This window comes from Phacochoerus africanus, chromosome 2 (assembly GCF_016906955.1).
Source record: "Phacochoerus africanus isolate WHEZ1 chromosome 2, ROS_Pafr_v1, whole genome shotgun sequence".
In the NCBI taxonomy this organism is placed as follows: domain Eukaryota; kingdom Metazoa; phylum Chordata; class Mammalia; order Artiodactyla; family Suidae; genus Phacochoerus; species Phacochoerus africanus.
Window position 1 is genome coordinate 27,528,667 of NC_062545.1, and position 14,455 is coordinate 27,543,121.

The following is a 14,455-nucleotide window of genomic DNA, read 5'->3' on the forward strand; positions in this document are numbered from 1 at the left end:
CTTTCTGACTCCCATATCCAGATCTTATCCTCTGAAACCCAACTCTTTATTTCCTGTCTTTATTACATGGTGGAAAAGAATTTGAAATTTTTTTTTTTAGACTTTGTCTAAATCTTGCTGTTCCTCATTTCCTCCTCTTCTCAAGTAATGGTCCAGTTATGATGCCATCCGTTATGGTAGCTATGGACTCGAATCCATTCTCTTTAGTTTACTCTCCATCGCCCAATCCTGAGTGGAGTTGCTTTCTCATACCCCTCTGTGATCTCTGGAGGAGACAGGTGCACTCTTAACTGTTTGGGTCCAGCCACCCCACCCTCTGCTCTGCCCATGGCTTCCAGTTACAATTACACTGACAGTAAAATTACTTTATTTACCAATGAGCTGGTCCGTTTGCTCCTCTGGCCCTAAACCTTCTATCTACACACCCTGGCTTGTGTCAACAGAACCCGCCTCTCCTAAGTGCAGCCTTTTCCTTCTCTCCTGGGCCCTTTTGAGATGCCCTGTCTTCCTACCCTGTCCCTGCCTTCTGTCCAGCATTCTTGCTCCTTGTGCGGTCCCGGAGGGCAGCCCTTCTCCAACTCAGTTCTTCGAGTCTTCTCATCTCTTTTCCTAGGGTATCAGCTAGCGAGGGCCTGCTTCCCACACCTGCCCACAGGTCTTTCCACGTTTTCTTTCTTTCTTTTTTTTTTTTGTCTTTTTGTTGTTGTTGTTGCTATTTCTTGGGCCGTTCCCGCGGCATATGGAGGTTCCCAGGCTAGGGGTTGAATCAGAGCTGTAGCCACCGGCCTACGCCAGAGCCACAGCAACGCGGGATCTGAGCCACGTCTGCAGCCTACACCACAGCTCACGGCAACGCCGGATCCCTAACCCACTGAGCAAGGGCAGGGACCGAACCCGCAACCTCATGGTTCCTAGTTGGATTCGTTAACCACTGCGCCACGACAGGAACTCCCAACATTTTCTTTATTATGTTAGCATGTAGTTGTACTTCTCACAACTGCCCACGAGTTTCTGTTTTTTCTCTACATATCACTTAAATCTGTGAAATCTATAGGGTTACTGGCTTCCTTTTTTATTTTTCTATTATGATCTCCCACAAACTTCTCTATCACTCCCAGAAAAGTGAGACAAAGTGCCACATTCATTTCACATGTGATTTAAAGAAGGGCAGCTGCTTTAGTCCAAGTACTAAGCAATGGAAATAGGAAAGTGGTCGTGTCTATATTGGTCCTTGTAATTTCCAACAGAATATTACTTGATATAGAGAATACACACATTGCAGAACTCAGAGGAAATGTTACTGGGTTTTTAGAAGAGACTGTAACCTCTGAGTTTAGAAATCTTGAGCCCATATTTAGGATGATCATTGATGAAGGTACATCAGGTTTAACCAGCTCTTGACTGATAGGTCATCAATAACACTAAGTGATAAAAGTAACAAAACAGTTTTAGAATGTATGTTCTACTTAAATTTAAGTACATGTTTACAGAAAATATTCTGAAAATAATTCACTTTGCACAAGGAGTTGGAGTAATAATGCAGAGGTGGTTAAAATCTAACTCAGGAGGAGCTGACTGGTTATCTAATTTCCTTTTCCTGCCATCCTGGAATTACCCACCAACCAACCTTCCTCCCTCTCCCCATCTGAGTTTAAAAAAAAAAGAAAAAAATGACCTCATGGCTGATCCTTGCCAGATTTTTCTGGAACAGAAAGGCGGGCAATTGCCTTGGTTTCAAAAGATTTCCCTACTCATTGAAGACAAGGCAAAAATAAAACTGATGGACTGGATTCGCCCTTCAAAGAATCAACTTTGAGAGCTGCATTTGTGACAGGTGAGATGGTATGTCAATGCTGTGCCTCCAGTGTTAAGTTCTGGCTTTTAAGATAAAAAGGATTTTAAGATAAAAAAAAAAGAGATTTTAAGATAAAAAGTCTAGATAAACATAGGTTAAGCTCTAGAAATTTTCACTGTGTTCTTTGAGAAGACACTAAGAATATGCCATCACTATTCCATACATGTAAATTAGCAAGAAAGACAAAAATATATAGCTGGCCAAAAAATTGCCAAATCAAAATTCATACTCAGCTTGATATCCATTTCTTTGAATATCACTTGTGTTGGAAGAGATAAAAACCTTCCTTAATCCCTCTGCTTCCCTCTGGCTTTCAGTACATATGGCTTAATCCATATAACCATGCATTGTTTACTCCAGAGTGGTCTTCTTTATTTTTCATTTTATTTTTTCTTTTTTGTCTTTTTAGGGCCACACCTGTGGCATATGGAGGTTCCCAGGCTAGGGGTCTAATAAGAGCTGTAGTTGCCGGCCTACACCACAGCCATAGCAGTGCTGGATCTGAGCCGTGTCTGTGACCTACACCACAGCTCACGGCAATGCCAGATCCTTAACCCACTGAGCAAGGCCAGGGATCGAACCCACAACCTCATGGTTCGTAGTCGGATTTGTTTCCACTGTGCCAAGACTGTAACTCCCCAGAGTGGTCTTTAAAACAAGCTGTCATCCTGGAACCATTTTCTCTGCTTCTCATTGTGTTTTCCTTTTGTTCTGCCTCTGCTACCTTCTCTACTATGATTCCTTCTCCTACCTCTCAGGTCTCCGTCCTGTGGGAAAGGGGTGGAGACTGGGAGTCAGGGAAACAAACCCTTTGGAGCCCGGGGAGGGGCAGGGGGAAGGGGGGGGGGGGGCTCTCTTCCAGGGCCTGAGGCTGCAGCAGGAATAGAACAGCTCTTTTGAAAGCCAGGCATGATGCTTGCCACTTTACCTATACTGTCTCATTTGCTGCTCACAGAAATCCTTCCAGGAAGTCCTACTTTTCCTTCTTAGAAATGAGAAAACTGAAGCCCACAGGCGTGAAGTCATTTATCAAGGTTAAGGCAGGAAGTGTGTGGCTGAATCAGGATACAAACCCAAGGCTGTCTTCACTTGGGCTGTGCTGCCTTCAGACCATGTGTGCTGAAGCAGAAACCAACTTTTGGGAGTTCCCGTCGAGGCGCAGTGGTTAACGAATCCAACTAGGAACCATGAGGTTGCGGGTTTGGTCCCTGCCCTTGCTCAGTGGGTTAGGGATCCGGGCGTTGCCGTGAGCTGTGGTGTAGGTTGCAGACGCGGCTCGGATCCCGCGTTGCTGTGGCTCTGGCGTAGGCCAGTGGCTGCAGCTCCGATTGGACCCCTGGCCTGGGAACCTCCATATGCCGCGGGAGCGGCCCAAGAAATAGCTAAAAAGACAAAAAAAAAAAAAAAGAAAAAGAAAAAAGAAACCAACTTTTGGAAAGGTATGTGGTCCTGAGTTAAATCTCTCAATACTCAGAAAGTGAAACAAATGCCGCTTGCTAAGAGCTGGAGCATGTGCACTGGTTTACCTTGATGATCTTTTAAAGAAATAATTATGTATCTTAAGTTACTACAATTCTGAATCCAAGTTACTCAGAGATAATTTTCTAAAAAAGCAGAATATCTCTCTTCTCACCACTTAGAATGTTTTCTCAGAGAACAGTGTTGGGAATGGCGAGTGGGTTCCCAGCTAGTTCTCAGTTGTGCAGTAAACCTTTCAGGGCTAGGAAAACACGTATAATGATGCCTTAGTTTCTCCCTATTTCTATGGAGAATGCATCAGATGCCAACTAAGAAATGAATGTTCCAGGAACACAGCTACCCTTTTCCCCATTTCATTGCTCCCATTAGAAGGAAGAGGAATAAGAGTAACAACCACCACAACCCCAGGGACTACCATCAACATTTACTGAGAACTTGTTACGTGCCAGGGACCATAGGCAACCTCCCTTATAGTTACTTTTCAAATTTTCATGGTTTAAACAAATGACTGTCTTTCCGTCTTGCATTATTTGCTATATTACTCAATATTGATTGTTTTTTGATGACGGGCCACATGTGTAAAATATAGATCTGTCAATATCATATATGCATTTTTTTGCCATTTATGGTCATAAAAAGAAATAGAATAACATCTCTGAAGATTTGGGCAGACCCCTGGCGATGGGGGTTTTCAATTCTTGTCTGGAAATACATCTTCCAGGACCTTGCTTCTCAACATGGGGTAGGGGGGTGCTGTGGACCAGCAACATGAGTAATTACCTGGGAGCTCATTAGAATCTCAGACTCCTCTGGTGGCTCAGTGGGTTAAGGATCTGGTGCTGTCACTGCTGTGGCGTGGGTTCAGTCCCTGGCCTGGGAACTTCTGCATGCTGAGGGTGCAACCAAATAAATAAATAAATAAATGCAGAATCTCAGAACCCCTCTTCCCCATCTTTGCTGCTGGGTCAGAATCTGCATCTCAGTAAAATCCCATGGGTGCCTGAGTTCCTTACAGCTTGAGAAGCCCAGGTCTAAAAGGTTACTCTGTGGCGGCTCCAGCTTTATCACCGTGTCAACTAATATCATTTTCTTCTGCAGATTACTGGAAGAATTGGTTCAGAAAGAGAAAGAATTACAAGCACTCCTTCATCAAGCTATTGAAGAAAAAGACCAAGAAATTAAACACCTGAAGCTTAAGTCCCAACCAATAGGTGAATAGCAGAAAATCTTAAAGCAATACTGTTCAACCAGGAGGCCACAAAAAACTAGAAAGCCAACAGCCAGCTTTATTTCATGACTGTCAGAACTTGGCACTTGCACCACAACCAGAGAAATTGCTTTTAAACAATATCCAGTTCTGGAGTTCCCATTGTGGCATAATGGAAGCAAATCGACTAGTATCCATGAGGACTCGGGTTCAATCCCTGGCCTCACTCAGTGGGTCAGGGATCCAGCATTGCCATGAGCTGTGGTGTAGGTCACAGACGCAACTCAGATCCTGAGTTGCTGTGGCATAGGCTGGCAGCTGTAGCTCCGATTTGACCCCTAGCCTGGGAACTTCTATATGCCATGGGTGTGACCCTAAAAAGCAAAAAAAAAAAAAAAAAAAGGGGGGGGGCGGGGGGGAGAGACAATATCCAGTTCTGAGTGTTCCCACTGTGACCCAATGGGTTAAGAATCCAACTCCAGTGGCTCAGGTCACTGTGGAGGCTTGGAGTCAATCGCTGGCCCTGGAATTTCCATATGCCACAGGTGTGGCAAAAAAAAAATAATAATAGTAATAGCCAATTCTTTTTTTTTTTTTTTCTTTTTTAAAGGAAACACCCTGGGCATATGGAGGTTCTCAAGCTAGAGGGTGAATCGGAGCTGCAACTGCTGGCCTATACCACAGCCACAGCAACGTGGGACCCGAGCTGAGTTTGTGACCTACACCACAGCTCATAGATGCCAGACCCTTAACCCACCGATCAAGGCCAGGGATTGAACCACACATCCTCATGAATCCTAGTCGGGTTCATTAACCACTGAGCCAGGAGGAAATTCCCCAGTTCTTAATTGTAGCAGACTATCATTTCTTATAAGTACAGTAAAAATAAGACAATTCATATTCATCTCTTCCTGAGATCATATATTATTGAGATAAATAGCATTCTCCACTTTTTGGTCTTTATTTCTTTTCAAATATTTCAAAATGAGATTACTAGAATAAAATAATACTATTTTGCATTTTTGGCATTATTTGCATTTTGCATTTGCATATTGAGTATTCTGATGTCCCCCCCCCCTTATAATTTGACAAGGCTTAAATAGAATAAAGACACAGTAATAAAATGTCATGAATTGGGTACACCTTAAACTAATACAATGTTATATGTCAATTATATCTTGTTTTTTAAAAAAGTCATTGATTGGAATTTTTAAGAAATCTGTTCTGTGAGAAATTGGGGGGTGAAAGTTAATTTTTAGACAATCTTATTTAACCAATTTAGAGGGAAATAAGATGTATTTTTTTTTTGTTGTTCAGGTATATGGTTCTTCCACATTATTGCAAATAGTAGAAAAATAGATTATTGTAATTACATGGCTCTCAGCTATTTATGTTCATCTTTGTTGCATGAAAAGCACACAGTACAGGAGTTCCCTTCATGGCTCAGTGGAAACAAATCTAACTAGCATCCATGAGGTTGCAGATTCGATCCCTGGCCTCGCTCAGTGGGTTAAGGATCTGGTGTTGCCATGAGTTGTGGTGTAGGTCACAGGCATGGCTCTGATCTGGCTTGGCTGTGGTGTAGGCCATGGCGACAGCTCCGATTAGACCCCTAGCCTGGGAACCTCCACATGCCATGGGTGTGGCCCTAAAAAGACAAAAAAGAAAAAAGAAAGAAAGAAAAGCACACAATGCAATTTTCATGCACCATTTTATTCTAAGAAGCTATAAAATTGATATGAAGGTATAAGGTAGTATCATTACTATTACTAGTATATTAAGCAGTCTTAAAGAGTTTTAGTTATGTTATCATGTATACCACTAATCTCAATGGTTTCTATTAATTACATTCTGATAGAAAAACATCTTTTAAAGTACCAATAAATATCTGTTAACTAGGAGGTTCTCAGATGACCTGTTAGCTGAAGCTAAGACTCTCTCTCCCTCCCCCCCAATTCTGTTCTAGATATTCCTGGATTGCCTGTGTGTCACCCAAATTCTCCTGGCACAAATACTGAAGATTCTGAGCTTACTGACTGGCTGAGAGAAAATGGAGCTGATGAAGACACTATAAGTCGGGTAAAGAAAACTTTCTGTGGGACAAGCGTTCTTTCACTTTGTCTCATAATGTTGAGTGCTTTCGATGGGTGAGCCAGAGGGGATACACTGCCGGGAATCTCAGACCTAGCTCTGCCCTCCTGAGGCTCAGGGACTAGGGTAGGCAGACGATCACCAAATAATTCCACAGATACAGGTGTCATTCTGTTAAAGAAAGGTCGTCAGGTGTTATGAGACAGAGAGAAGGAGAAGTTGGGGAAGGTTCTTTGAGAATATGGTCAATGAGTTAGTCTAAAAGAATACATAGGAATAAACCATCTGTATGGAGGTTCGGGGCGGGGGAGACAAGAAGGGAAAACCCTTCTTGCAAAGACAATGAGGCAGACCAAAGCTTGTGGCCCAGAACCCCTAAGGATTTTTTTATGGTTTTGAATTGAAAATAAAGAGGAGAAAAAAATCAAGACAGAACCAAAAGAAAAAAGTTCTTCTTGTTTCTTTTCTTTTTTGGCTGTACCCACAGCATGTGGAAGTTCCCAGGCTAGGGCTTGAACCCTCACTACAGCAGCAGCCCAAACCATATGCCTGGGCTTAGCCCTTGGAGCCACAGAGGAACTCCCAAAGTTCTTCTGTTTCTAATTGTTCCTCTTGTTTGTTAACTTTTAAATTCTCTTGTGACATTCTTAGACTCCACTGGGCAGGAGCTATTTATTGCTACAGAATAAAATAGACTAGTTGGTGAACTTATTTCAAAAACAAAACCTTTTTATATCGATTGTCTTATATCTCTAAGAACCTAATTCATTTCTCCCCCATAAGACTTTTGTAGTCAGCATGAACAGCATTTCTCCATTTTAAGATTATATATATGTATACACACATATGTACAATAAGAGGTTGCATTTTTATTATTTTATTGAAAGGGCCTGTTAATACAATATTACATCAATTTCAGTTTTATACTTAAAAATTTAAAATAAGAATAAAACTGTCTGTCTCTTGACTTGATAATTTATTGGACCACTAAATACAGTTTAGGGTCTCTTTAAGGAATCTGCATAAGAGGTTATATAAATTGAAACAACTGCTTTGCCTGTGGAAAATAATGCATCCAATCAAGATCTCCAAATTATTTATCCCTCTAACTTAGACTCAAATCACATTTAAGGAGTGGTAATTGATTCACTAAATCACTGCCTTTTTTTTAAAGGCTTAAAATTGAAAGCTTCACTTATATTCACCTACTGATTTTATAGTAATTATTGGAAAGTGTCTTTTATTAGCCGTGAAAAATAAGTTCAGACATTAAGTGTGAGAATCACCTTTCTAGGAACACTTTTTATCCACTTGAGAAAAATAAACTCCACACCACTAAACCTCTTAAACACAAACATTATCTTATAGCGCAGCAGATATAATTAGAGGCAAGTCTTACCTACCCATCAGAAGACCAATCAGAAATTCTGTGCTGCTTGTCATCTTTACTTTAGGCACTTGGAAGTCATACGGATGTATTATTCCTTTGTAATTATTTTGTAATGGGGGGGTACTTTTTTCTAATAATTCCAAAAGATTATGTCTTTACTGAATTTCCTTTTAGGTTTATTTTTCATTATTGCCAATGTTTACATTATGGGTAGTTTGCTACTTATCAAAAGCAATAAAACATCTTTTGTGCATGTTTTCTCTACAGTTTTTGGCTGAGGATTATTCACTAGTGGATGTTCTCTACTATGTTACACGTGATGATTTAAAATGCCTGAGACTAAGGTACCACTTTTCTTTCCATTCAGTTATGTGGGAACAGTACTGGGCTGAGGTTCAGAAGTCTAGGTCCTTGCTGGCTGGGTCCCCAACTAGCTCTTACTAGCTCTGCAGTCCTGGGCAGAGCTCTCTGGCTCTCTGCTGCTCTGAGTAACCTGAGTTAGTTGGACCAGGCTATTATTGGGAGCTGTAATACTAATATCTCTTTCTTTCTTTCTTTTCTTGTCTTTTTGTTATTTCTTGGGCCGCTCCTGCGGCATATGGAGGTTCCCAGGCTAGGGGTGGAATCGGAGCTGTAGCCACTGGCCTACGCCAGAGCCACAGCAACGCGGGATCCGAGCCACATCTGCAACCTACACCACAGCCCACGGCAACGCCAGATTGTTAACCACCGAGCAAGGGCAGGGACCAAACCCGCAACCTCATGGTTCCTAGTCGGATTCGTTAACCACTGCGCCACGACGGGAACTCCCTAATATTTCTATGTTAGTAAATGCAAACCAGCTGGAAGAATTTTCTTGATAACATTTCACACTAAGACCATCCATTCTAAAGCTGTCTTAAAGAAATGCTCAGATTGGGTTTATGATTGTGCCATGCTTATTAGAAATATTAGAATGAGGGGCTGACCTGCCATCCAGATATGTGGCATGACCTGCTATCATTTCTTACAATAATTTGGGTTTTTTTCCTATCAGGCCAAGCACGTACATAACTCATTGCTCCCACCCATCTCTATAAAGACACATTTCAAAAGTGCTGAAAATCTGAAAGGATGCTTTGGGCCCTGGTAGTCTGTGGGAGTAGAAACAAAAGGCATGGAGGGAGGAGGAGAAAATATATACAAAAAAACACATAGTAACCGATTGGCCTTTGGGATCTCAGGTTCTGATCAGAGCTGCTGACAGCTAGGAAGTCACTCATGTTTCAAGGGCACTATTTGAAATGAAGGGATCTTTTCACCATGTTCTTGTGTCTTTAAACAGAGGAGGGATGCTGTGTGCCCTGTGGAAAGCCATCACTGACTTTCGAGACAAACAGACTTGACTGTCACTCCATTTGTTTGCAACTTTCCCTGGAGATTCCACAAACGCATGTGGACCTGGTCTTCTTGGGGAGGGAGAATCGAAGGGAGAGGAGAAAGAAGCTGCACTTTAAATCCAGTATTTGTTTACTTGTGTCAAAAACAAAACAAAACAAAATACACTGAAATTTCCTGCTTCTATTTCTATGATTCATAAGGACTCTTTGTAAGGACTCAGAAGAATCCTAAACGCTGGGATGTTTGGGATCATGTTAGTCTAAACATTTTTATGGGAATATTTTTAATTCAGCAGCTATTGCACTTCAGCCACAGGTTTATTTCACACGAAACGAAGAGGACATTTCATATGACTGTGCATCACTGGAACAAAACCAAAATGTGACCATAACTTTTCAGGCTTATGTGTGTTTGTAATATGCCCTGATAATCTGAGTAGAAATGCGTAATTTTGATCATTGTATAAAGTTCATGGGTTTTTTTTTAAAGTGTGCAGAATCTGAGAGCGATGGTTTTTACTTACCTGTATTAATTGTAATATTGACTATATTTTGTAACTTAAGTTTCCGGCTTAGAGTACATTCGTTTGAGTCATTGATGTACTACTGAACTGTACCAGTTGTACCTGCCCGAATCCTAGTAATGTTAGCTTGTTCTAAAGCTATCCATTGTGTCATATTTACTCAAAAAAGTAAAAGGACTCTCCACAGACTGTTGTGATCAGTTCTGAAGAATGCGTATCTTGTTCTGGCAATGTAGATAACTACAGTGGCAAAATTCTGACCGTTTCTCCAATGCTAACGTCAGATAGAATCTGTCTTCTCTTCCAGTAGTCAAAGGACAGCGGATGCAGATGTCCAGGTCGCTTCGCAGGGCTGCAGAGTGGTAAGAATGAGGGTGCGGAAAAACACGATACCAGAAAGGCAGTGCGTTTTTCTCAAGGCCCCAAGTTACCTAGGATGACTGTTGTGTCTCTCAGGGTCCTCGAAAGGCACCCCAGTGGAGAAAACTGTGTCTTCTACCTCCTTAATTTTAGTTCTCATATTTGAGGGAAATATTTTCCTGTTAAGTGGATATGTATTATACCGTATAAGCCTGTCCATAGTAATAGGATGAAGTTCGAAGCTCCTAGATGAATGAATGAGATAAATTTTCTTAAAATACAGAGGAACCTGTTCATTATGCAAGAGAGAAATCACGGAGCTGTCCATGTACCGTGACTTTGATTTATAGAGAAAAGCCTTTGATAAAACAGGAGTCATCTTTATTTCCATGTGAAAATCAGTGTCTAATATGTTTTTTATATACCTCATTAGAGAATGCAAAAGATTCTCACCAATGTGTCCCCATTTGATATTTGCGACAACATAGCTGCATCTTTTTTTTTTTTTTAAATCTGTCTCAGAACGGATAGTGGCCTGCTGCAGCCAGTGAGGAAATCTTGAAGGAGGCGAGGTGTCAATTAAATGATATATCATTTCGCTCCTACTGAAGCACAGGGTAACCTCTTTATTAACAGTTCATATCCCCACTCATAAATGGTAAAGTGCTTCTTTTAGAGCATATATAGGATCAAGCTACCCATCTTCAGCTGACTCTTTAACGATACACTCTTCCCTTGGGATGGTCTTCCTATCCTCGTTCAGTGGGCAAATGCTCCTCCATCCCTGCATAGTTCATGTTATATCCCCTGACTAGTATCATCAGGTTCTTTCCAGAATTTGGGGTCTTTATCACAAAAGAAGGCAATACCATTATGGCCCAATTTTCATACAAGGTTTGCATTGAAAGGCCTTCAGCATCACTCTGGGCACGTCTCAAACCAGCTTCACATTAAAATGACCTGGATGCTTTTAAAAAAATATTGATGCCACCACCTCAGAGAAACTGCTTTTGTTGGTTTGGGGAGTGGGGGCAGAGCTCTACAAGTAATTTAACACTATCAAGTCCCGCCTCCTAATTCTATATGCCACTTGGAGAGGTAAACAGAGACCCTTCCCAATGAGGTGGTGGTATGATGGTTACTAGGCATTGTTCATTCACTGTAGCAAGAGTCTATGCACATAGGTCTGTCACTTGGCAACCTTGGGCAAATGAATTAACCTCTCCAAGTCTGTTTCCTCATTTGAAACAGGAGAAATAACATGGGGTTGTTGTAAGATTTAAACAAAGTGATGCAGGTGCGGTCTTAACGCAGTGCTCAGCAGAAAGTACTCACTGAGATGCTGCCTACTATTGTTCTCTCTTACCATTCATTCAAACGTATTTATTAAATACTTACCGGGTACCACATACTGTGGTGCATGAACAAGGCGCAGGTCTTGTCCCTGAAATTCACTGTCAGAGGTGGAATTTAGACAATAGAGACAAGAGTACATGTAGCAAATGCTATGGTTACATCTGACTGCCAGAGGGAATCAAGAAAAGCTTTATAGAGAAGAGGAGAAGGTCAGCACTGAGCCCTGAGCCCAGAAAGACCATTTGTAACCAAACAATTATGCACAGGTGGTGAGAAACAAAACTGGAATTTGCTTGGAAAAGAAGATCCAATGTTTCTTTTTAATCACATTTTGACTTCTTTCTCCAACTTCTGTCATTTCATTTTTTTTTTCATTCATTCCTAAACTTGGCAGTGAAGAAATATTGCTAACCCACTGGAATACCTGCTCTGTGTGAGGCACTGTAGCATCACAAGAGAAATGCATGAAGTCCATCAAGTTCAGAGTGCAGGCAATGCCTGTGTGTTATCACAGACATCTGCAGTGTGTAAACAAATAAAATAATCAATGGCTCCAGACTTTATGGACACCTGTGAGGAAAGAGAAGACAGAGTAATTAATCTCATCAAAGAGACAAATTTGCAGTAGGAAATCACGTCTCATCTGTGTTAAAGGCTGGACAAGTGGCAAACTCAGTGACCCTGGAGAGGTTCAGGGGAAGGTTTGCTGGGAGCCAGGGCAGGTGGAAGAGGCTTCACTGAGGAGGTGGATCTCAAACTGGGTCTTGGAAAGAAAGGAAGTACTGAACTAGTCAGGACTGGAGACATCATTCTGGGCAGAGAGCACCAAGAATAAAGGCAGAAAGAGATTTTCAAGGTGTTCTAGAGAAAATCAACGACTTTTACATTGCATTAGGGCATACAAAAAAATCTAACTCATTTTAGCTCTAACTTGGCTGGAAATACGAATTTTAGAGGTGAAACGTGGAAAGTGGAAGAAGAGAGCTCAGAATATGATTGGGGGTGGTCAGGGAAGGAAGTGAAGTTAGTATTTCATTCCGCAGAAATGTGGGATCTATGAAAGTTTTTGAGCACAGGAGTGTGTGTAAAATAGTTGTGTATTAGAAGATTAACCTGAGGAAGTTGGGTTGGGTAAATTAGAGGGAATGAAATTAGAGAAGTTCAGAGACTGTTTCAGATGTGAATGAGTGTCTAGAAGGAGTAAGAACAATAGGAATTAAACAATGAATTGACAAGATGAGGGAAATCTGATTTGGGCAGTGATGACAAAGAAGAGGAAAGGTTAGATGCTGAGTCTATGTGAGTAAGAGAAGAATCCAAAAATAGGCAAGTTTGAAATTGGATTGTGATGATCATTGTACAACTACAGGTATGATAAATTCATTGAGTAATAAAAAAATAGGCAAGTTTGAAGAGGGAGCTGGTTTGGGACATGCTGAATTAATGGCAGGGCATCAGGCTAGAATGTGTGGAGACCCTTGAGAATGCACTGGTGAAAGTCAGGACTGAGGTCAAGGGTATAGATTCTGGATTTAGGAGTCACTTGGATGGAGATAATAGTAAGTGAGAGCTGTGCCAAACGGTAGTGATAGAAAGGTTCCTCGTTTTAGGAGGAGGAATGTTTCAGGTTGAGTTGAGAAGGAGAAGGAATTTAAATCAGCAAAAAAAAAAAGATGAGAATTGACCACAGAGAAATGAGAAAAACCAGGCCAGTTGTGTAAACCAAGAGGCAGATGATCAGGGGTAAGGGCTGCAGAAATTCTAGGAGAATGCTGGGTTTAAAAAAAAAAAAAATGATAATAACAGGTCATTTGATTTTGTGACCTGGAAAGTTCTTAAAAACAGGTGAGAAAGACCATAGCTGGCTAAACAAAGATGATAAGATGAAGATGGCACCAGACAAAGTCCACATATTTATTACCTTTGGTGAGCAACAGGTATGACAATTGATTTGTGAGGGAGTCAAAGGAAGAAATTTTCAGAATCAAAGACAAGACAGAGCCCTTTGAATGAAGACACGTAGGGAGAAAGGAGGGATGAAGTTACAAAGGAGACAGGAGGGGCGTGGGTGGCATTAAGAAGTTCAACTCCTCCCCTGGAAAGGGGATGGTGATGTTTTGGAGAGCTTTTGAGATGGCTGTGGGAGCTCAGGACAGATGGCTTCTGTGTTCTAAGCAAAGTACAACATGAAGTACAACGTGGTGGTGTGTGACATTTAGCAGATGTCACCCATTCCCGCAATCCCGCACTCCCGCAACAGGCCACCCTGTTCCAGACACCGCGTGAGGTTTGGAATGCAAAGTCTGTATGGGACCTTTGTGCAGAATTTCATTATGTTTCCTACTCATTTATTTTTGTATAACTTTTGACAAGCTGATACATAAGTTATCAAAAGAATGGGAGAGGGATAAATGTACACAAAACCAAAAACCACACAGACACAAATGCAAACACCGATAACTCTGTCTTCACTTTTTGATGGAGGTGATGGGGATGTCAAAGAAAGAACTCACTGGTTTAAGAAGATGGTATACCAGAAGGCTGAAAACAAATTGCTTCCTTTTCCCTAGGTTCTTCCAGAGAACTCTATGCTCTAAATTCAGCCAAGAGTCTTTCTGATGATCCCAGGAAAGTGTCTTAAACTCTCATGGCTTAAGTAGTAAAAAAATATCTTCGCTTGAGCCCAAGCTGAGGTCTAAAACTACTTCTACCCACGTGGTGCTTTATTTGTATTGATTAGAAGTGTGATAAGAGTGATCTGAATGCAATTTAGGAAGACCATGTGCTAAATGATCAGTTTACCTAATCCGTTGT

General features: G+C 41.3%; 1 protein-coding gene across 1 annotated transcript in view; it reads left to right on the forward strand.

The window, feature by feature from the left end:
• MAP3K5 (mitogen-activated protein kinase kinase kinase 5) overlaps positions 1–10,113 on the forward strand; it is a 215,670-nt gene extending 205,557 nt beyond the window's left edge. Inside the window, exons 27-30 of the mRNA XM_047770111.1 lie at positions 4,433–4,545; positions 6,508–6,620; positions 8,290–8,366; positions 9,347–10,113. Coding sequence (XP_047626067.1) covers positions 4,433–4,545; positions 6,508–6,620; positions 8,290–8,366; positions 9,347–9,407 — 364 coding nt within the window. The 3' untranslated portion in view covers positions 9,408–10,113. The remainder of the gene's footprint in view (positions 1–4,432; positions 4,546–6,507; positions 6,621–8,289; positions 8,367–9,346) is intronic.
• Positions 10,114–14,455: the final 4,342 nt, after the last annotated feature.